The sequence below is a fragment of the Schistocerca serialis genome, chromosome 12, assembly GCF_023864345.2.
Source record: "Schistocerca serialis cubense isolate TAMUIC-IGC-003099 chromosome 12, iqSchSeri2.2, whole genome shotgun sequence".
NCBI lineage: Eukaryota > Metazoa > Arthropoda > Insecta > Orthoptera > Acrididae > Schistocerca > Schistocerca serialis.
Genome location: NC_064649.1, coordinates 40,885,145 through 40,907,983, shown reverse-complemented (window position 1 = coordinate 40,907,983; position 22,839 = coordinate 40,885,145). Strand labels below are relative to the sequence as shown.

General features: G+C 45.0%; 1 protein-coding gene across 1 annotated transcript in view; it reads left to right on the top strand.

The window, feature by feature from the left end:
- Positions 1-22,839, top strand: part of LOC126428410 (5-hydroxytryptamine receptor 2A) — a 164,525-nt gene that overhangs the window by 81,760 nt on the left and 59,926 nt on the right. The window contains 6 exon segments of the mRNA XM_050090333.1: positions 3,107-3,466; positions 8,906-9,118; positions 9,121-9,181; positions 14,794-14,816; positions 17,236-17,363; positions 17,439-17,547. Of these exon segments, the coding sequence (XP_049946290.1) occupies positions 3,107-3,466; positions 8,906-9,118; positions 9,121-9,181; positions 14,794-14,816; positions 17,236-17,363; positions 17,439-17,547 (894 nt within the window).

The window sequence follows — 22,839 nt, the reverse complement described above, 5'->3', positions numbered from 1 at the left end:
TTGCTATGATTCATTAACGTGAAAAGCGTGTCTTACCATGAGAAACGTTTTGATGATCACCTATTCAAGGTCTAAGAAACGAACATTGCTAACTCTAATAAAAGAACGATTGATATGACATGGTAGAAAAGTGAACATGGACGCAGTGTCGACACTGCTCTACAAGATGTGCGTCCCAGTGGACTGATGTACGTATTCCTCTCCCTGAAACACTCTTGGTGTAGGAAGGCTACATTGGTCTTTTCATGTACCAGAATGCTGTGCTCCTCAATACCATTAAGTTGTTCTAGCGTAAATAGTATCGTGCCCATCTCAGTCTTCAAAGTGGAGGGGCTTATTTAACAACTGAGACTTAAAGTGAGGTGAAAAAAGTTGTGGGATACCTCCTAATATCGTGTCGGACCTCCCCCACAGTGCAGCAGCTGGTGGTAGCGTGGACGCAACAAGTCGTTGGAAGATCCCTGCGGAAATATTGGGTCATACTGCCTCTACAGCCGTCCGTAATTGCGAAAGTGTTGTCGGTGCAGAATTTTGTTCACGAACTGATCTCCCCATTATGTCCATATTATGTCCCATATGGGTGGCCATATCATTCGTTCGAATTATCCAGAACGTTATTCAGTCAGTCGCAGACAACTGTGGCCCACTGACAGGGAGCATTATCCATAAAAAATCCATCATTGTCTGGGAACAAGAAGTCTGCGAATGGGGGAAAATAGCCTCCAAGTAGCCTAACATTGCCATTTACAGTCAGTGATCTGTTCAGTTGGACCAGAGGGCATAGTCCATGCCATGTACACACATTCCGGACCACAATGTAGCCACCACCATATTGCCTTGGATCCACAGCTTTGTGGGGTCTGCGTCACACTCAAATCCTACCATCAGCTCTTACCAACTGAAATCGGGACTCATCTGACCAGGCTGCCGTTTTTCAGTCGCGTTGGGTTCAGCTGATATGGTCACGAGGCCAAGAGAGGCGCTGCAGGCAGTGTCGTGCTCTTACAAACGCATTCACGTCAGTCATCTTCTGCCATATCCTATCAACGGCAGATTCACTCGCACTGTCCTAACCGCTACGTTCGTTGTACATTCCACATATACAAAAAGGTGCGGCCAAACTTTCAGGAAACATCCCCTACACACAAATAAAGAAAGTATGTTATGTGGATATGTGTCCGGAAACGTGCACTTTCCATGTTAGAGCTCATTTTATTACTTCTCTTCAAATCACATTAATCATGGAATGGAAACACACAGCAACAGAACGTACCAGCGTGACTTCAAACACTATGTTACAGGAAATATTCAAAATGTCCTCCGTTAGCGAGGATACATGCATCCACCCTCCGTCGCATGGAATCCCTGATGCGCTGATGCAGCCCTGGAGAATGGCGTATTGTATCACAGCCGTCCACAATACGGGCACGAAGAGTCTCTACATTTGGTACCGGGGTTGCGTAGACGAGAGCTTTCAAATGCCCCCATAAATGTAAGTCAAGAGGGTTGAGGTCAGGAGAGCGTGGAGGCCATGGAATTGGTCCGCCTCTACCAATCCATCGGTCACCGAATCTGTTGTTGAGAAGCGTACGAACACTTCGACTGAAATGTGCAGGAGCTCCATCGTGCATGAACCACATGTTGTGTCGTACTTGTAAAGGCACATTTTCTAGCAGCACAGGTAGAGTATCCCGTATGAAATCATGATAACGTGCTCCATTGAGCGTAGGTGGAAGAACATGGGGCCCAATCAAGACATCACCAACAATGCCTGCCCAAACGTTCACAGCAAATCTGTGTTGATGATGTGATTGCACAATTGCGTGCGGATTCTCGTCAGCCCACACATGTTGATTGTGAAAATTTACAATTTGATCACGTTGGAATGAAGCCTCATCCGTAAAGAGAACATTTGCATTGAAATGAGGATTGACACATTGTTGGATGAACCATTCGCAAAAGTGCACCCGTGGAGGCCAATGAGCTGCTGATAGTGCCTGCACACGCTGTACATGGTACGGAAACAACTGGTTCTCCCGTAGCACTCTCCATATAGTGACGTGGTCAACGTTACCTTGTACAGCACCAACTTCTCTGACGCTGACATTGGGGTTATCGTCAACTGCACGAAGAATTGCCTCGTTCATTGCAGGTGTCCTCGTCGTTCTAGGTCTTCCCCAGTCGCGCGTCGTAGGCTGGAATGTTCCGTGCTCCCTAAGACGCCGATCAATTGCTTCGAACGTCTTCCTGTCGAGACACCTTCGTTCTGGAAATCTGTCTCGATACAAACGTACCGCGCCACGGCTATTGCCCCGTGCTAATCCATACATCAAATGGGCATCTGGCAACTCCGCATTTGTAAACATTGCACTGACTGCAAAACCACGTTCGTGATGAACACTAACCTGTTGATGCTACGTATTGATGTGCTTGATGCCAGTACTGTAGAGCAATGAGTCGCATGTCAACACAAGCACCGAAGTCAACATTACCTTCCTTCAATTGGGCCAACTGGCGGTGAATCGAGGACGTACAGTACATACTGACGAAACTAAAATGAGCTCTAACATGGAAATTAAGCGTTTCAGGACACATGCCCACATAACATCTTTTCTTTATTTGTGTGTGAGGAATGTTTCCTGAAAGTTTGTCCGTACCTTTTTGTAACACCCTGTATTTCGAGCAGTCTGTTAGCACTGACAACTCTAAACAAACGCCACTGCTCTCGGTTATTAAGTGAAAGCCACCAGGAAATGCATGAAATTTGGTATTCTCGGCACACTCTTGACACTGTGCATCTAGGAATATTGAATTCCCTATTGCCGAAATGGAAAGTCTCATGTGACTGGTTCCAGCTACCATTCCGTGTTCAAAGTCTGCTAATTCTCGTCGCGCACATTGGTTCCTTTTCACATGAATCACCTGAGTACAAATGACAGTTCTGCCAATGCACTGTTCTTTTATACCTTGTGTACCTCCATCTGCATGTGGGCATACCGCTATCCCACGGCTTTTGCCACCTCAGTGAATGGCCCGTGCAGCGATCTGCAACACTAAGTGAAACGCACAGTGGAACCTAGTTTTTAGAGCTCTCCCGATGCTGCAGGCACGGTGTCGATGCCGTTCTACACGGTGTACGTGCTGATGGGCTACTGGGACCTGGGCCCCATCCTGTGCGACCTGTGGCTCTCGGTAGACTACACGGTGTGCCTGGTGTCCCAGTACACGGTGCTGCTCATCACCATCGACCGCTTCTGCTCGGTGAAGATCGCGGCCCGGTACCGCAGCTGGCGCACCAAGCAGCGCGTCATCTGGATGGTGACCATCACCTGGATCATCCCCGCGCTGCTCTTCTTCATCTCCATCTTTGGCTGGGAGCACTTCATCGGCTACCGCGACCTGCTGCCCGGCCAGTGCGCGGTCCAGTTCCTCAAGGACCCCATATTCAACACGGCGCTCATCATAGGTGAGTGCTGACGACAAATGCAGATCTCAATATGGTCTGAAACCATACAATGAAGGCTTTCGCTACCGGACGGTACTGATGTTGATAATTCTTCCGGGTTATATGGACGTGGTCCATGGAATTCTTCTATTCCTAACGTTTCGTCCATTACTACGTTGGACATCCTCAGAGGTATGGCTGGTCCTGCTGAGTCCTGCCGGCAGGACTCAGCAGGACCAGCCATACCTCTGAGGATGTCCAACGTAGTAATGGACGAAACGTTAGGAATAGAAGAATTCCATGGACCACGGCCATATAACCCGGAAGAATTATTGACAACATGGTCTGAAACCTTGTGGCCAGATCTATTTAATGAAGATTGTCTTACGACTGCAGTTCGTGTAGTGGTCTTTAGTCTGAAGACGATTTCAGGCATCTCTCCACACTAGTCTAACCTGTAATGTCTCTTCATGTCTGCGCTTTCTGATAACGACATCCCCTGATTAATCCCAATTATTATACCCTAGTGAAGGACTATTTTACCTGCAAAATACTTTGCCGAAAGGAATGTTATCATTAAGCCGTATGGTAAATCTGCATGCCCTTCGAAAAAATACCAGCTCTAGTTCCACTATGTTTACAACTGTTTACATTATCAACAGAGCAAGGCCATGTTGGATAATGTTCTCAGGTCAGTCAGTTATCCAGATGTGTGCCACTGCAACCATTGTAAAGGCTGTTGCCCCTTTTGAGAACCAACGGTTAGCCTGGCATCTTCACAGATACCTTTCCATCTGGTTACACTTATTGCTTGAGTTGTGACAGTGTATGCACCTGTATGGCCAAAAATGAGATCGACAGGAAGTGCAAAATGGCTAAGCAGGGATGGTTAGAGGACAAATGCAAAGATGTAGAGGCATATATCACTAGGGGTAAGATAGATACTGCCCACACGAAAATTACAGAGACCTTTGGACAAAAGAGAACCAACTGTATGAATATCAAGAGCTCAGATGGAAAACCAATTCTAAGCAAAGAAGGGAAAGCAGAAAGGTGGAAGGAGTATATAGAGGGTCTATACAAGGGCGATACACTTGAGGGCAATATTATGCAAATGGAACAGGATGTAGATGAAGATGAAATGAGAGATATGATACTGACTGAAGAATTTGACAGAACAATGAAAGACCCAAGTCGAAGCAAGGTGCCGGCAGTACACAGCATTCTATTAGAACTACTGATAGCCTTGCGAGAGCCAGATATGACAAAACTCTACCATCTGGTGAGCAAGATGTATGAGACAGGCGAAATACCTAAGACTTCAAGAAGAATATCATATTTTCAATCCCAAAGAAAGCAGATGTTGACAGGTGTGCAAAGTACCCAACTATCAATTTAATAAGTCACAGCTGCAAAATACTAAAGCGAATACCTTACAGACGAATGGAAAAACTGCTAGAAGCCATCCTCAGGGAAGATCAGTTTGGATTCCGTGGAACTGCTGGAACACGCGGGGCAATACTGATAACGACTTACCATAGGAGACAGATTAAGAAAAGGCAAACCTACGTTTCTAGGATTCGTAGACTTTGAGAAAACTTTTGACAATGTTGACTGGAATACTCTCTTTCAAATTCTGAAGGTGGCAGGGGCAAATACAGGGCGCGAAAGGCTATTTACAATTTGTACAGAAACCAGATGGTAGTTATAAGAGCAGAGGGACATGAAAGAGAAGTAGTGGTTGGGAAGGGAATGAGACAGGGTTGTAGCCTACCCCCGATGTTATTCAATCTGTATATTGAGCAAGCAGTAAAGGAAACGACAGAAAAATTTGGATTAGGAATTAAAATCCATGGAGAAGAAATAAAAACTTTGAGGTTCACCGATGACATTGTAATTCTGTCTGAGACAGCAAAGGACCTGGAAGAACAGTTCAATGGAATGGACAGTGTCTTTAAAGGAGGATGTAAGATGAACATCAACAAAAGCAAAACGAGGATAATAGAATGTAGTCGACTGAAATCAGGTGATGCTGAAGGAATTAGATTAGGAAACGAGACAAAGTAGTAGATGAGTTTTGCTATTCGCGCAGCACAATAACTGATGACGGTCGAAGTAGAGAGGATATTAAGTGTAGACTGGCAATGGCGAGGAAAGATTTTCTGAAAAAGAGAAGTTTATTAACAGGAAGTGTTTTCTGAAAGTATTTGTATGGAGTGTAGCCATCTATGGAAGTGAAACATGGACAATAAATAGAAGATTTCGAAATGTGGTGCTACAGAAGAATGCTGAAGATTAGACGGACATATCACATATCTAATAAGGAGATACTGAATAGAATTGAAGAGAAGAGAAAATTGTGGCACAACTAGACTAGAAGATGGGATCGGTTGGTAGGACATGTTCTGAGGCATCAACGAATCATCAGTTTAGTACTGGACGGAAGCGTGGAGGATAAAACTCGAAGAGGGAGGCCAAGAGATGAATACACTAAGCAGAATCAGAAGGACGTAGGTTGCAGTAGGTACTGGGAGATGAAGAAGCTTGCACAGGATAGAGTGGCATGGAGAGCTGCATCAAACCAGTCTCTGGACTGAAGACCACACACACACACACACACACACACACACACACACACATAACAGAACTTTTACTGTGGATGAAGCGACATGAAACAAATGTTGTATTTAAACTTTCAGAATACTCAGAAAAGCGTTAAAATAAGAACTCAAAATTTTAAAAACATCCCTGGAATGTCACAGTACCGGAACATCCATTTTAATGAGTTAAGTACAAGGTTTCACCTATGGTACAGCTATTTGTATTGCTGAAGTTAACAAGCCTCCCCTCTGTGTCAAAGTTTTGCAACAGTTATTACCATTTAGCTATGTCTCTAACTATTCTGAAACGTCAGGCTGACCAACTGCTGAGGACTGTAGTCATTAGTTGGGTTCACTGTCTGTATTCACAGTGGTCTACTTTATGTTTCAAGTTGAAATCATCTGTCTATTATGGTGAAAACTTCGTGGAAAACTTAAACAAACTTTATACCAATAAGTTTTCCTTTCAAAGAAATTTTTGGTGATATCACAGTTGATTCGTTTTGTATATATACGACAAATCAACTGCAATGAAACTGCAATAAGACCACTTCAGTGTGTTGGTTGTCTTTTTTTCTCTGCATCTAACAGTCTACCCGCAACCACATCATCTAATTTATCACCTGATGCTTTCTGCGCAGTCGTAACTATTGCACAACGTGAACTGCACCCGTAAAGACAGACTCTCCGTTTGGTTCACACGTCTCCAACGAGAGACCAGTTTGTTTATGCCGTTACTGGAGAGTGTCTGACTTTGTTGACAGAGCCACAAACTCACCTCCGCTTGCACCAGTTCATCACTATCAAAGTGAAGTGCTCGACACTGTCCTTCAAGTTTTGGAAACAAATGAAACACGGATGGGGCCAGTTGGGAATATGGGGAGGAAGATCGAGGACAGTGAAACAAGTCATCAGATTGTTACAGATGTCACAAAGATTGTGTGTGGTGAGGCATCGTCCGCTGAAGCAGAATGTGCTGCACGAGGGCATGAACCCTACTAATTCATTAAAATCAATTCCAGCACACTGTTTTCGACGCATTGACACAGTTACGTTACACACCGCCATGTTTCACGGTACAGTTTGGACTCCTGTAGCGAGATAGGGTTTGAAACTTACGCCAGCGAAGTGGGAATGTCGACTGAGTAATCTGCATGATATGTAATACCTCAAACGATAATGAGAGCAGAATAAAAAAGTCGGAGGCATTACTCTGCAGCACACCCTACTATATTAGGTGGAACGTTGTTTAGATAGACCTAAGAACCAAATACACTGGTGCACCTGCCTAATATCGTGTAAGCCCCCCCCCCCCCCCCCAAAGAGATCGCGGAAGTGCCGCAACGTGGCATGGACTCGACTAATGTCTGAAGTAGTGCTGGAGGAAACTGACACAATGAATCCCGCAATGCTGTCCATAAATCCTTAAGAGTACAAGGGATGGACATCTCTTCTGAACAGAACATTGCAAAGCATCCCAGATATATTCATGTCTGGGGAGTTTGGTGGCAGCGGAAGAGTTTAAACTCATAAGAGGGCTTCTGGAGCCAATCTGTAGCGATTCTGGACGTGTGGGGTGTCACATTCCCCAAGTCCATCGGAATCCACAATGGGCAAGATTGGATGCAGGTGATCAGGCAGGATTCTTATGTACATGTCACTTGCCAGAGTATCTAGACGTATCAGGGGTCCCATATCACTCCAACTGCACACGCCCCACACTATTATAGAGCCTCCAGCAGACTGAACAGTTGCCTGCTGCCATGGAGGGTCCATGGACTCATGAGGCTGTGTCCACATCCATACACATACATCTGCTCCATACAATTTGAAATGAAACTCGTGCGACCAGGCAGCAACTTTCCAGTCCAATGTCGGTGTTGAAGACGCGGATTACTGATCATTGTACAGTCGCGGAATGGTTGTGCGGGAAAATCCCCACTTCTTCGCTACCTGGGAGATGCTGTGTCCCGTCGCTCGTATGCCGACTATAAGACCACGTTCAAACTCACTTGAATCTTGATGACGTGCCGTTGTTAATAAGACTAAAGAATTGCGACCGAGGGCTCATTTGTTTCAATTTTAATTTATAAACGGTCACTGAACCGAGAAGCCATGTTCAAAACTTTGCGATATTTCCAGTCATCAACAGTCCAATGTCGGTGTTGACGGGCACAGGCGAGGCGTAAAGCTTTGTGTTGTGCAGTCATCAAGGGTACACGAGGGGACCTTCGGCTCCGAAAGGGCATATCGGTGATGATTCATTGAATGGTTCGCACGCTCACACTTGTTGATCTCCTAGCATTGAAATCTGCAGCAGTCTGCGGAAGGGTTGCACGTTGAACAATTCTCTTCAGTCGTCTTTGGTCCCGTTCTTGAAGGATATTTTTCCGGCAGCAGCAATATTGAAGATCTGATATTTTACCCGATTCCTGATATTCACGGTACACTCATGAAATGGTCGTACAGGAAAATCCCTAACTTCTTCGCTACGTCGGTGACGCTGTGTCCCATCGCTCGCACGCCGACTATAACACCGCGTTCAAACTCACTTAAATCTTGTCATTGTAGCAGCAGTAACCGATCTAACAACTGCGCCAGACACTTGTTATTTTATATAGGCGTTGCCGACCGCAGCGCCGTGTTCTGCCTGTTTACGTGTCTCTGTACTTGAATACACATACCTATAACAGTTTCTTTGGCGCTTCAGTGTACATCAGAAACGATAGACCATCTAAGATAGAGCCATGTGGAACTGCATACGTCATTTCTCCTCAGTAGGAACGATGAGGTGCATTCTACACCAATCGGTTTATAGCGTTACGATGTGTTGGTGTGTGTGTTTTCTCGTCCCTGTCAGGCTACTACTGGACGACGCTGGTGGTGCTGTTCGTGCTGTACGGCGGCATCTACAAGACGGCGTACGACATGCAGAAGAAGAGCGAGGCCAAGCAGCGCAAGATGCAGTCGATGGTGGCGCTGTCGGCGGGCGCCGTCTCCGGCATGGCGGGTCGCGCCGCGGGCATCGGCCTCTCCAAGACGCAGAGCACGCTGCTCAGCCAGGACAAGCCCAAGGCGCCGGGGGCAGCGGGGGCGGCGCCGGGGGCGGGCGCGGGGGCTGCGGGGGCGGCGGACGGTGCGGCGACGGCGGCGGCGGGCGGCGGCGCTCCGGCCGCCAACGCTCAAGGTCAGGGCGCACCGCACACAGTCTTTTGTTTTTTACTATCAAAAACAGTCCTGATCACAATTTCTTTATTCCGGTGACTGGTTTCGACCACTACTGTGGTCATCTTCAGACCAATGAGTAAGAACCTCGTTCTGCTGGTAAATCTCTACTATAATGATTTACCACCAGAAGGAGGTTCTTACTCAATGATCTGAAGATGACCACAGTAGCGGTCGAAACCGGTCACCGGAATAAATGAATTGTGATCAAGGCTGTTTTTGATAGTAAATATTTGTAACAACATTGATCACTGTTCACTCCCACAATGTATTCAAAAGTAACGAACACAGTCTGCTTAAGGAGCATGCTGGCCAGAAACAGTCGTTCCTCGCATACACCTATCTCCCAACGGCTGCTATCCTCATTGGACTGGTTGTAACAGCCAGATATTTGACACAAACGCTGCGGGTGCATAGTACACTTTTTTCCCACTCACCTTACATCTTCCGTAGATGTGTGTGAATCAGAAGATACCGTGTGTTTGTCACTCCGGTGACAGCGCTCACCTTCACTATAGTAAGGGTCACCACAAATTTCATACGCTGCATAAATTGTATTAAATTATTTTTGTAGGAGTATCACGACTTTTTCCATACAATGACGTTACAAAAATCTTGGGATACATCCTAATATCCTTTACCTGCCGTAGTCCAGAAAGTAAGCATGCCATGGACTCAACAAGCCCCGCAAAAATACTGAGCCATGCTGCCTCGACAGCCGTCCATAGTTACAGCAGTCAAAAAATGGCTCTGAGCACTATGGGACGTAACAGCTGAGGTCATCATTCCCCTAGAACTACTTAAACCTAACTAACCTAAGAACATCACACACATCCATGCCCGAGGCAGGATTCGAACCTGCGACCGTAGTGGTCGCGCGGTTCCAGACTGAAGCGCCAAGAACCGCTCGACCACTCCGGCCGGCTTACAGCAGCCAATGGAGGATCTTGTGCAAGAACTGATATCTCGATTATATCCCATGAATGTTCGATGGGATTCATGTTGGTCGATCTGGGTGACAAAATCTTTCGCTCGAATTTCCCAGGATCACGAACATTTGTAGCCGGCGACATGGCGCATTGTTATCCATAAAAGTTCCATAGATGTTTGGGAACATGAAGTCCATAAATGGCTGCAAACGCTCTTATAGTAGCCGAAAATAACCATTTCTGGTCGAATATCCGTTCCGCGTGAACAGAGGACGCAGTCCATTCCGTATAAACACAGCTCACACCATGCTGGAGCCAGCACCAGCTTGCACAGTTGACAACTTGGGTCCTTGGCTTCGTAGTGTCTACACCACACTCGAATCCTACCATCAGGTCTTATCGACTGAAATTGGGAATCATCTGACCGGGCCACGGTTTCCTAGTTGTCTAGGACGAACCTAGGAGAGGTGCTACAGGCAATCTTGTGCTCTTAGCAAAGGAATTCGCGTCGGTTGTCTGCTGCCTTAGCCCATTAACGGCAGATTCACCCACACTGTCTCAGCTGTTATGTTCGTCGTACGTTCCACATCGATTTCTGCCGTTATTTCACAGTGTTGCTTGTCTGTTAGCACTGACAACTCTAAGGAAACGCCGCTGCTCTTCGTCGTTAAGTGAAGGCCGTCAGCCACTGCATTGTCCGTGATGAGAGGAAATGCATGAAATATGGTATTCTCGGTACGCTCTTGGCACTGTGGATCTCGGAATATTGAATTCCCTAACGACTGTCAAATCGGAATTTATCGTGGGTCTACCTCCCACCACCATTCCGCGTTCAAAGACTATTAATCCTCGTCGGACTCCTATTCAGATGAATCACCTGAGTATAATTGACAGTTCTGCCAATACACTCTCCTTTTATACCTTGTATACGCGATACTATGCATGTCACCATCCTATGGCTTTCATCGCCTGAGTGGATGTCACCAGAACTAGGCTATACTTGTGATTCCACCATTTGGTGTCTGGCCGTTCTGGAACCTCACTACTCATAAGAGACGTGAAAACGGTTATCTCAGTAGTTCCACGTGATCGGCCAAGCATCCATTGCGAGATCACAACGCTATATGTGTTGTCGTGTTCAGTCTGTCCCTTCCCTACTTACTTACAAGTAAACTAACTCCATGCTTGAAATTATGACGGTCCAGTTAGAAAAAAACGTTACATGCTCTCGACTACCCATCTGCGGATTATTTGGCTTGTGGATTACCATAGGGATGAAATACCCTAGCAGTCCTCTTTGTGGGGGCTGGGATGGGAAAGCAGCGCATGTGACATGAACTCTGGAGCGTCTGGAAAAACATCATCCAAATGTAAGATACATGTGGCTTACTAACTGCAGTAGACATCCTTAAGAATAGAGAGTAGGTGTGAAGAGGTTAACGTGAAAAAATTTCTGAAAATGTAAGTTATTATTGTACAATCCATTGCTCTAGAAGTTCTTGGACATTTAGTTTCGCTGTCTTGCTACCGAAAAAAATTGATATTATGGATAGTTGCGGAATCCAGTCCCTTGTATTCATGAGTTAGCAGGCTATACTGGAAATAATAATAATAATAATAATAATGTGTATTAACCACTCTGTCTTATCGCACAATTTTTATTTTTGTCTCTCAGAAAACAATGTATTCTGCCATCGGCGTCATCAGATTGGTGATTAAAAACAATACGTGCGTAAAGAACGATTACTGCTGATGGAAAGCAGAACACTGTTTGTATCGGAACTTACCTTAAAAGTAAGTGTCATTTGGAAAGAGTGAAATACACAACGTACCATGTTTCAAGCATATGTACGCAGTTTCTCGCAAAATGCCGAAATACTGCTGCATACATTTACATTCGTGCTGGCAGTATTCGGCAAACGAAACGCTATCTTTGTGTTTACGTGGTCTCATACAACCTGTCAGTTTCTCTATAATTTTCATTTTCTAATGACTACACGAAAATTTCTGCCAAATCCACAACCAGACGGAATGTAATTTCATTGTAGACGTTCTGCTCCATGCCTCAACTTGTAAACAAAGATTGCATCCCACCATGCCATGTGGGAGGAGAGGGGGCAGCATGGTATCAGCATACCACTCTACAGACCGTTGTCGACTTTGCAGACAGTGGAGCCGCTACTTCGCACTCGAATACCTCTGCAGTGCTCTTAGAAGCCTTAGCGCACCCCCTTCTAGTCCTCCCAGGAAACGAAAATCCCTAGCAATACCTGGAAATGAACCTGTGTGCTTCTGATATCAGGCAGGTAAAGCGCTCAGCTACGGAGTCTGCCTATTGCCTCAACGTACACTGTCTCATCAAAAGTATTCGGATACCTATTTAAAAAACTGAGAGGCATTTTGTCAGGACACCGCTATATCAGCCGTTGTCAATTTTCGTGACTGGTGCTGCTACTGCTCAATCAAGTAGCTCCTCAATTGGCCTCACAAGGGATGAGTGCACCCCGCTTGTCAACAGCACTTGGCAGATCCGGATGGTCACCCATCCAAGTGCTAGCCAAGCCCGACAGTGCATAACTTCGGTAATCTGACAGAAACCAATGTTACCACTGTGGCAAGGCCGTTGGCTCGAATACTTATTATTTGTGGTGCGTCCACTCTTCGCCTCGACAACGTGTCGAATCCTGCTGGGGACATTTTTAATGGCGACTTTGAATATCTGTGAAGAAAAAGTAGCCCTGTGTTCCTTAAGAGTCGAAACTAAAGAAGGTAGTGATGTTGGACGCTGGGGTCTGATAGAAGTCGACGTTCTAACTCATGCGAGAGGTGTTCCATTGGATTCAGTTTCTGACAAAAGGCCAATCCATTTCAGGAATATCATTGTTCACACACTGCTGCCTTACGGATGCTGAATTGTGAGAGTGTGTACTGTCCTGGTGATACGATCAGGGCCTCTGAACTGTTCCTCTACTGTGTGCTGTACTCAATGCTATGACATGTATTCATGTCCTTCCGCATTTAGCGTTTTCTTAAGCGCGATAAGTGGACCACATCTTAACCACAAAAAACATCTCATATCGTGACACCACCTCCTCTGTACTTCACTGTAGATACTATACATGATGGCAGATGGCGTTTCCCAGCCATTCACCAAACCCAAACCCTAGCACTTCCTTGCCACAGTCCGCAGCTCGTGGTCTTGCGGTAGCGTTCTCGCTTCCCGCGCACGGGGTCTCGGCTTCGTTTCCAGGCGGGGTCAGGGTTTTCTCTGCCTCGAGATGACTCGGTGTTGTGTGTCTTTCATCATCACTTCATCCTCATTCACTCGCAAGTCGCCGTAGTGGCGTTAAATAACTTGTGGAGCGACGGCCGAACCGCCCCGCGAGTGGTCTCCCAGCCACCAATGCCATACGCTCTTTTTTCTTTTTTTTTTTTTCATTGGCACAGACCACAGCATGATTCATCAGTCCAAATCACTTGTTTTTAGACACCTCAGACGTCTCTTAGCATCAGCTACAGAAATATGTAGTTTATAATGAGCTGCTCTGCCACTGCACCCAATTCATTTTAACTCCGTAAGAACAGTCATTGGGCTAGGTGGACAACTGATAAACTTCGGAACTCAGAAATGACTCCATCCTCTTATTTCATGCGATTTTTACTGTTATCCTCCGAGAAGTTCGGTGGTCCTCGTCCATCAGCACACAAGGTCTTCCTGGTCTTGATTTAATTGTATTGTTCCTTCGCGTTTCCACTTCACAATCAATACCTGCATTGCCTGTACAGATTTAGAAGGGTTGACACTTCCCTGATTCATTTGTTACGCGTCATCCAATGACGAGTTGACATCCGAAGTCAGTGAGCTCTCCAGGCTCGCTAATGAAAACATGTCTGCTGCTACTACAGTTTTGCGGAGTATTTCCACAGTTTCCTATGAAGCTCAATATAATGTAGTTATACCTCCAAATTCTGGTGTGGCCTCTTAACCTCCTTAAGAGAAGAAAAACTTCATAGACAAGATGGCAATAAAAAACTGTATTGCGGATACGCAGTATCGGTAAACTATGTTACCATCATCAGATCTGTAATAACATTACAAATGGAGCTACAAACCGTTTAACAAATAATGCCAGATTAACCCATAAAGAAATCAGTGACACCATACCTTCGTACAGGTTATTATAAAAATCTTGGGCTAGATGCACACAAAATCTTTCCACTAAAACTCCAAATGAGCAACATATGAATGATGTGCTGGCACGTCAAAAGTAAAAGTTAAAATTACCGTGTACACAAATCGCCACTCACATTGGATCCATACGATTACACGTCATGCCTATTAGGGGGCCACAAGACTGACTGTCAACAGTCAATGCATGACATGAACTGACAACAAGCACGACAGGCGTCGTTGCACTGATAGTTTCTACCATTAAAAGTCAAATACGTAATTTAAAACCAACCATGACTTCAAATATATAAGTTCTGAAATGCTAAAAAATCTTATTGATGATTTCTTCCTGACAAAACATCGTTAAGAGATTCTATATATCGTATCTACGGTAAATGCATTATATAATCACAAAACTACAAGTACTTTTATGACAGCTTACCTAAGTAAGCGCCATCATAAATATTAAATAAAATTAAAATTCTTAAACATTATAAGAAGAAGTTAGACTGAATGCCAAAAAGTTTTAGGAATTTTAAAATTTAGCGGTGTTCGACCAGTCTGGAGCTAGAGCAACTAATCTTAAAATTGTACTATTATAGTGCAACACACCATGCGTAGAGCACGGAAGGGTTAGGCGATATGATTGCCTGTATCAAGGCCATAATTACTACGTGGCATGCCAACAGAAAACGATCAATAATAATTACAGCTTGCTTCTTACATTGAGCACATTGACATTTGTAGCCAAATAATACTGAACAAAAAACAAAACGTGACTCTGAATCGTAAATCTGCCAAAGCACTTTCTTTTCATTGCATGATTATAAATTACGGACTAATGTATAACAATGCCTAGGAATATTGACACGTAGCCAACCAACTGTCTTCATCCATTAATCCAATGAATAACTCACAGGAAACGCCAGAGATCCGGCATGAGCTCAAATAATTAATACTGAAATACTTGGAGGCTACCCTTAATAAATCGTTCTACACTACTGGCCATTAAAATTGCTACACCAAGAAGAAATGCAGATGATAAACGGGTATTCATTGGACAGATATATTATACTAGAACTGACATGTGATTACATTTTCACGCAATGTGGGTGCATAGATCCTGAGAAATCAGTACCCAGAACAACCACCTCTGGCCGTAATAACGGCCTTGATACGCCTGGGCATTGAGACAAACAGAGCTTGGATGGCGTGTACAGGTACAGCTGCCCACGCAGCTTCAACACGATACCACAGTTCATCAAGAGTAGTGACTGGCGCATTGTGACTAGCCAGTTGCTCGGCCACCATTGACGAGACGTTTTCAATTGGTGAGAGATCTGGAAAATGTGCTGCCCAGGGCAGCAGTTGAACGTTTTCTGTGTCCAGAAAGGCCCATACAGGACCTGCAACATGCGGTCGTGTATTAGCCTGCTGAAATGGAGGGTTTCGCAGGCATCGAATGAAGAGTAGAGCCACGGGTCGTTACACATCTGAAATGTAACGTCTACTTTTCAAAGTGCCGTCAAGACGCCAGCATGGCGATGACGAATACACGCTTCCAATGTGCGTTCACCACGATGTCGCCAAACACGGATGCGACCATCATGATCCTGTAAACAGAACCTGGATTCATCCGAAAAAATGACGTTTTGCCATTCGTGCACCCAGGTTCGTCGTTGAGTACACCATCGCAGGCGCTCCTGTCTGTTACGCAGCGTCAAGGGTAACCGCAGCTGTGGTCTCCGAGCTGATAGTACATGCTGCTGCAAACGTCGTTGAACTGTTCGTGCAGATGGTTGTTGTCTTGAAAACGTCCCCCTGTGATCGAGACGTGGCTGCACGATCCGTTACAGCCATGCGGATACGTTGCCTGTCATCTCGACTGCTAGTGATTCGAGGCCGTTGGGATCCAGCTCGGCGTTCCGTATTACCCTCCTGAACCCACGGATTCCATATTCTGCTAACAGTCATTGGATATCGACCAACGCGAGCAGCAATGTCGCGATACGATAAACCGCAATCGCGATAGGCTACAATCCGACCTTTATCAAAGTCGGAAACGTGATGGTACGCATTTCTCCTCCTTATAGGAGGCATCGCAACAACGTTTGATTAGGCAACGCCGGTCAACTGCTGTTTGTGTATGAGAAATCGGTTGGAACCTTTCCTCATGTCAGCACGTTGTAGGAGTCGCCACCGGCTCCAACCTTGTGTGAATGCTCTGAAAAGCTGATCATTTGCATATCACAGCATCTTTTTCCTGTCGGTTAAATTTCGCGTCTGTAGCACTTCTTCGTGGTGCAGCAATTTCAATGGCCAGTAGTGTGTCACACTATTGTAGCTCGAAGTCCAGGTGCATGAGCATGTAGTCGGAGGTACTAAAGATCTAACAACACCAAATGCTCGGCGCCTCCTCTCTCTTGGTTGGCCTGGCGGTTTTGCTTTTGGATTATGGGTGTCCTCATTGCCTATACTTGGTGAAAGTTCCGAAGGATATGAGGCTCTCGAGTGATATTCAGATGCCGCACGCCGGTTCCAAACGTGCAGATCTGGCAGTCCGGTGAGTGAGGAGGCTCCTGATGAAATATTCACCCCGCCTGTCGGAGCCTCTCGCACTGTGATCCATTGCAGGTCTTCAATCGGTAGTGTACTGGGTAGATGCGTGTCAAGCCAAAGTACCCTATTCTGGATGAAGCTGGATGTGATTCTCTCCCTGCCTCCTTTTACACTGGTGGGTCCGTCTCTCTTGACATCTAGTGGTCAGTTCGACATTACACCTGGGTGTCCGGATACTTCTGATCAGTGTACAACTTATTAATGTATTACGTAGTCTCCATCAGGTGGTCAAACTGTCGGCAGCAGCCACTCCTGTGGGTGCAGCCGTCTCCGGGGATTCGACCTCGTCCCAGAAGACGTCATCGCAGCGGTGCACCAGCAACAGCCACACGGCCACCACGACCACCACCACGACCGCCGAGACGGCCAGCTTCGCCGACCGACAGCACCATCAACAACAGCAGCAGCAGCAGCAGCTGCATCACCAGCAGCAGCAGCAACAGCAGCAGTCAGCCAAGTCTGTGGCGCCCACCCCAGTCACTGCCAACAACACCATCGAGGGCGAGCGTTCCTCCAGTCCGGCCTTTGAGTCCGATGAGGACAGCAGCACCAACATCGGTACGTCTGATCCTCGCATCTGCTGTTTGTTTCTCTCTTCCTGTCGCTGGTTTGGGGCAATCCGCCAACATTCTGTAACTTCTACTAATCTCTTCACCTCAGATAATCACCTACCGTCAGTCCTCGATCATTTGTTGTACGATGGTTCTTACATTTGTCGATTATTGCAAGTTGGAAAAAAATGAGAAGGGTATTTAAAAAAATTTGATACATTATCAAAGTCACTTACCCTCACCACTGTCGCACTTGTCGTACCGGTGGACAAATTTCTCCCGGAAGACCCAATGGTGCCGACCGACCGCCGTGTCATCCCCAGCCGATAGTCATCACTCGATACAGATATGGAGGGGCATGTGGTCAGCACACCGCTCTCCCGCTCGTTGTCAGCCTTCATGACTGGAGCCGCTACTTCTCAATCAAGTAGCTCCTTAATTGGTCTCACAAGGGCTGAGTGTACCCTGCTTGCCAACAGCGCTCGGCGGACACAGATTGTTATCCCTGTGCTATCCAAGCATGACAGTGAATTTTTCCTAGATTTTCTTCATTAAATGTTGCCGCCAATGAAATGAAATGAGAAATATTATGTATAGACGATGCTGGACAACTTTGATGAGGCAGCTGCACTATTTTATTTTTATTAAGACGACCGATTTCGATCATCAATCGGATCTGAAGATGGTCTTATTTATGACCCAAATGGATCGTCTTTAATAAAAAAGTAAAACTGACGTGAGTTTCGATGTTGTTTTGAAGCTCTCCGTTAGTTTGTAAGGTCTGCCACCTAGCCACTTGTTTACCTGAGGGAAAAGACGGAGGTCACTCGGGACAGCACAGCAAGTGGTCGGAAATGTCCCATTGCAGTTGTTCAAAGGGTCGTTGGGCTGTACCATTACTGTGTGGACAGACGTTACCAATGCACCAGAACAGTTCCAGACGTAAGCACGTTTCTTGTTTTTTAATCGCTCTTCGCTCATTCTTCCATAAACTTTGCTAAACTATTTCCTTCTGTTTGTAGGGAACGATTAACAGATTTCAACTCCGGTCACAATTCATTGGCTGCCACATTTTATGAAAGGGACATGGGAAAGTTGGTCCGCAGGTACGACAAGTCCGTCAGTTTTTACGGTGATTACGTCAAGAAGTAAAGATAAGTGTGCTTAACTTTTAGTGATTAAATATGTTTTGATCTATGCTTTTATTTATGGCTTATCGGAAGTTGAAAAAAGAGGGCTCTTGTATATGTATTCCAACCTTTCTTTCCTATTACAGTTTCTACCCTCTACAGCACTACTGAATTTTTCCGTGATACGTTAACACATGTCCACCCATCCCATCCGTTCTTCTAGTTAGCTTTTTCTTCATATGCACGTTACCTTTTTGTTTTTTGACATGGCCTTCCGCAACCATAATTCTGCAAGTAACAGGGACTTCTTCCACCTTCTACGATTGAAATACTCTAAAGTCTCATCTGGACCAAACGCGTTTCCCTTTATTTAAACTATCTTCAGCGGTCAGTTTTGTGAACAGAATACGATGGCATCGCGCACGATCTAAATAAAGTACACGGAGTGAACTTGGCTATGTAAAAATGTGAAAATACTGTGTGTCAATGAACTGTGTTAAAAATCGTACGCCTGTCTGTACTAGACCTCGAGCCTTAATTAAAACAGAAGCGTCTGAGACTTCATACAGTCACAAAATACGGAATAACCGCAATGTTACTTGTTCTTCTCATGTTCCTTTCTCCGTCGATTCTGTGCAGAACGTTCCCATTTCTTACGTTATAGTTCACTTGACTTTTAGCAACTTTCCGTAACACTACATCTGCAAATCTTTAAACCCGGAGTCCATGGGTCACGTTCAGTGCTCCACTCTGGAGATGTTTTGAGAAATGTCATTCTCAAATGTGGTAACTGTCTGATACTAGTACCTTAATACGGTAAGGTATACTCTCGCTGTCTGTACTAGATTGCTTTTTATGTCCATCCTGCGTCATCCATCATAGAGTTTTTTTCTTTCCTTGATGGCACAATTCCTTCATTTGCTATGCGGCCCCCAATTTTAATGTTAAGTTTCTCACTACTGTCATTTGTGCTACTCCTCAACCCTTTCATATTTCTTTCGTATCCTCTTAATTCGCAATTTGTGGCGTGTAGTCCGTTCATTCACTTGAACTTGTTATCATTCCTACATTCACAGAGTATTGCAATGTCCTCTTTCATCTTGAATTTTAGTCACACTCTTCAACTTTGTATCATTTCCTTCAAAGATTCTTCGATTCGAACGTTGAACAGTAGATGATACAGACTGTGGCCTGCTCCACGCCTATTTTAGTCCACACGCGTCTCTCCACTTCTTCTATTCTTATTGTCCCCTCTCGGTTCTTCGTCAGCTGCTTATTACTCGAAGTCCCGGGCAGGCTGTTTACTCATAGAAAGAAAAGCTTTGTGTGGATATTGAAATTAAATAGGACTTAATTAAAAGGCAGTTGACTGAGGCACTAATTAGATTCTAGACACGTTGCATGCCCATACGTGGGAGGAGACAAAATATCGGATTCCCAGAGTACTGCTGAAAGTGTTAATAAGATAGAAAAAGAGCGTAATAAACCGCTTAGACTGAGCATTAACAGCGACAACGATAAGACAGAACAGCAAGGGATGTCCACGTTGTTTAGTTTTTACCCAATGGATACTTAACCAAACTTATATTACTGTACTTTATGCAGGTCGAAACTGAAATGTGAAATAAAGGCTTGACGTTGATATCGAGCCGCCACTTAGCAAAAAGATGCTTAAAGAAATGATTGCTATGTTTAAAATCATGACTACACTAGTCATATCAAATATTGATGAAATGGCTCATGACGGTTCTAGATAACTGAAGACTGTTAAAACTGCATTGAGCTAATATACCACTAATGATAATGAAGCTTTAGTTGACTAATTAACCGTTGCCACTAGGAATACAAATATTATTTTTGGGAAGTCCATAGCATTGCTACAAACGTCGACAAAGGAAACAGAATTGTCGTAATGAATGAGGAGCAATAGCTTGCAGAGATGTCGACCCTTTTTTTTTCGCTCCTCTGACTGGTTTCACGGGTCCTGCCACGAATTGTTCTCCTTTGTCTTCATCTCAAAGTATCACTTGCGCTCTGTATCCTCAATTATTTGTTGTATTTGTTGTGCATATTCCATTCAATCCGCTCCCTTACGTATTTTACCCGCTATAGGTCTCTCAAGTACCATAGAAGTTATTACTTGAGATCGTAATACATGTCCTATCGCCGTGTCGCTTCTTCTAGTCTAATTTTCATGTTCCTCTCCTCACCGACTCTGCAGGGAACCTCCTCGTTTCTCAGCAGTCCCTGATTGTCGTGCGTCCAATACTGTGCTCGAAACGTACGTTCTCAGAAACGTAATGCCGGCTTTTATACTAAGAGATTTCTTTTAGCTATGAATGCCCTCTTCGCCTCTGCTGACCTGGTCTTTATATCCTCCCGACTTCGTCCGCCAAATGTTATTTTACTTCCAAGAAAGAATAATCCATTTCACCTGCTTCGTGGTTCCCAATTTTGATGTCAAGTGTATCGATAGCCGCATTTCTGCTACTCCACGTCGCTTTCTTCTTCGGTTTGCTTTCTGTGAAAGTCTGCTGTTTGGATACTGTTGTCTGGAACTCCTTGGATACTTGTCCAATAATAATACACATTTCACGGCTTTATTAATTGTAGTCGCTTCTGATGTTCCTTGGTCACGTCCTCCATTGTCAGTCTTGCCTTCTTCCCAGCCCGTGTTTCGTTCACCGAGAACTTAGCTTCAAGCAGCATTACCTCCTGCAACAGAGCCAATTTTTCGGTTAATATCACACGTGACCAGCGTAGTCTCTCCTTTTTTGTGAGTTTCATTGCTGTGCACCCGTTTCAATCCAAAGACTTCTCGATCTTGCATTATTTGTAGTCCAAAGTGATTGTCAATTATTCAAAAACAGTCTCAATCGCATTTATTATTATTATACTGCCAACCGGTTTCAACCCGACCTTGGGATCACCATCTGTGCGTTTACACCATTGGTCGACTTCTGGTGGTGTCGCTCCTGTCTACATGCCGTTATGTAGACAGGAGCGACACCACCAGCAGTCGACCAATGGAAGTTGAAAAAAGAGGGCTCTCGTATATATATTCCAACCTCTCTCTCCCATTACAGTTTCTGCCCTCTACAGTCCTACTGAATTTTTCCCTGATGCCTTAACACATGTCCTCCCATCCCATCCGTTCTTCTAGTCAGTTTTTTCTTCATACGCACGTTATCTTTCTGTTTTTGGTCATGTCCTTCCGCAACCATAATTCTGCAAGTAACATGGGACTTCTTCCGCCTTTTGCGATTGAAATATTCTAAAGTCTTATCTGGACCAAACGCGTTTCCCTTTATTTAAACTGTCTTCAGCCTACAGTTCTGTGAACAAATGACGATCACATTGCGCACGACTTAAGCAAAGTACATAGAGTGAACTTGGCTATGTAAAAATGCGAAAATACTGTGTGTCAATGAAGTGTGCTAGAAATCGTACGCCTGTCTGTACTAGAGCTCGAGCCTTAATTAAAACGGAAGCATCTGAGACTTCATACAGTCACAAAAGACGGAATGAGTGCCATGTTACTTCTACATCTACATCTATACTCCGCGAGCCACCTTACGGTGTGTGGCGGAGGGTACTTATTGTACCACTATCTGATCCCCCCTTCCCTGTTCCATTCACGAATTGTGCGTGGGAAGAACGACTGCTTGTAAGTCTCCGTATTTGCTCTAATTTCTCGGATCTTTTCGTTGTGATCATTACGCGAGATATATGTGGGCGGTAGTAATATGTTGCCCATCTCTTCCCGGAATGTGCTCTCTCGTAATTTCGATAATAAACCTCTCCGTATTGCGTAACGCCTTTCTTGAAGTGTCCGCCACTGGAGCTTGTTCAGCATCTCCGTAACGCTCTCGTGCTGACTAAATGTCCCCATGACGAATCGCGCTGCTTTTCGCTGGATCATGTCTATCTCTTCTATTAATCCAACCTGGTAAGGGTCCCATACTGATGAGCAATACTCAAGAATCGGACGAACAAGCGTTTTGTAAGCTACTTCTTTCGTCGATGAGTCACATTTTCTTAGAATTCTTCCTATGAATCTCAACCTGGCGCCTGCTTTTCCCACTATTTGTTTTATGTGATCATTCCACTTCAGATCGCTCCGGATAGTAACTCCTAAGTATTTTACGGTCGTTACCGCTTCCAATGAT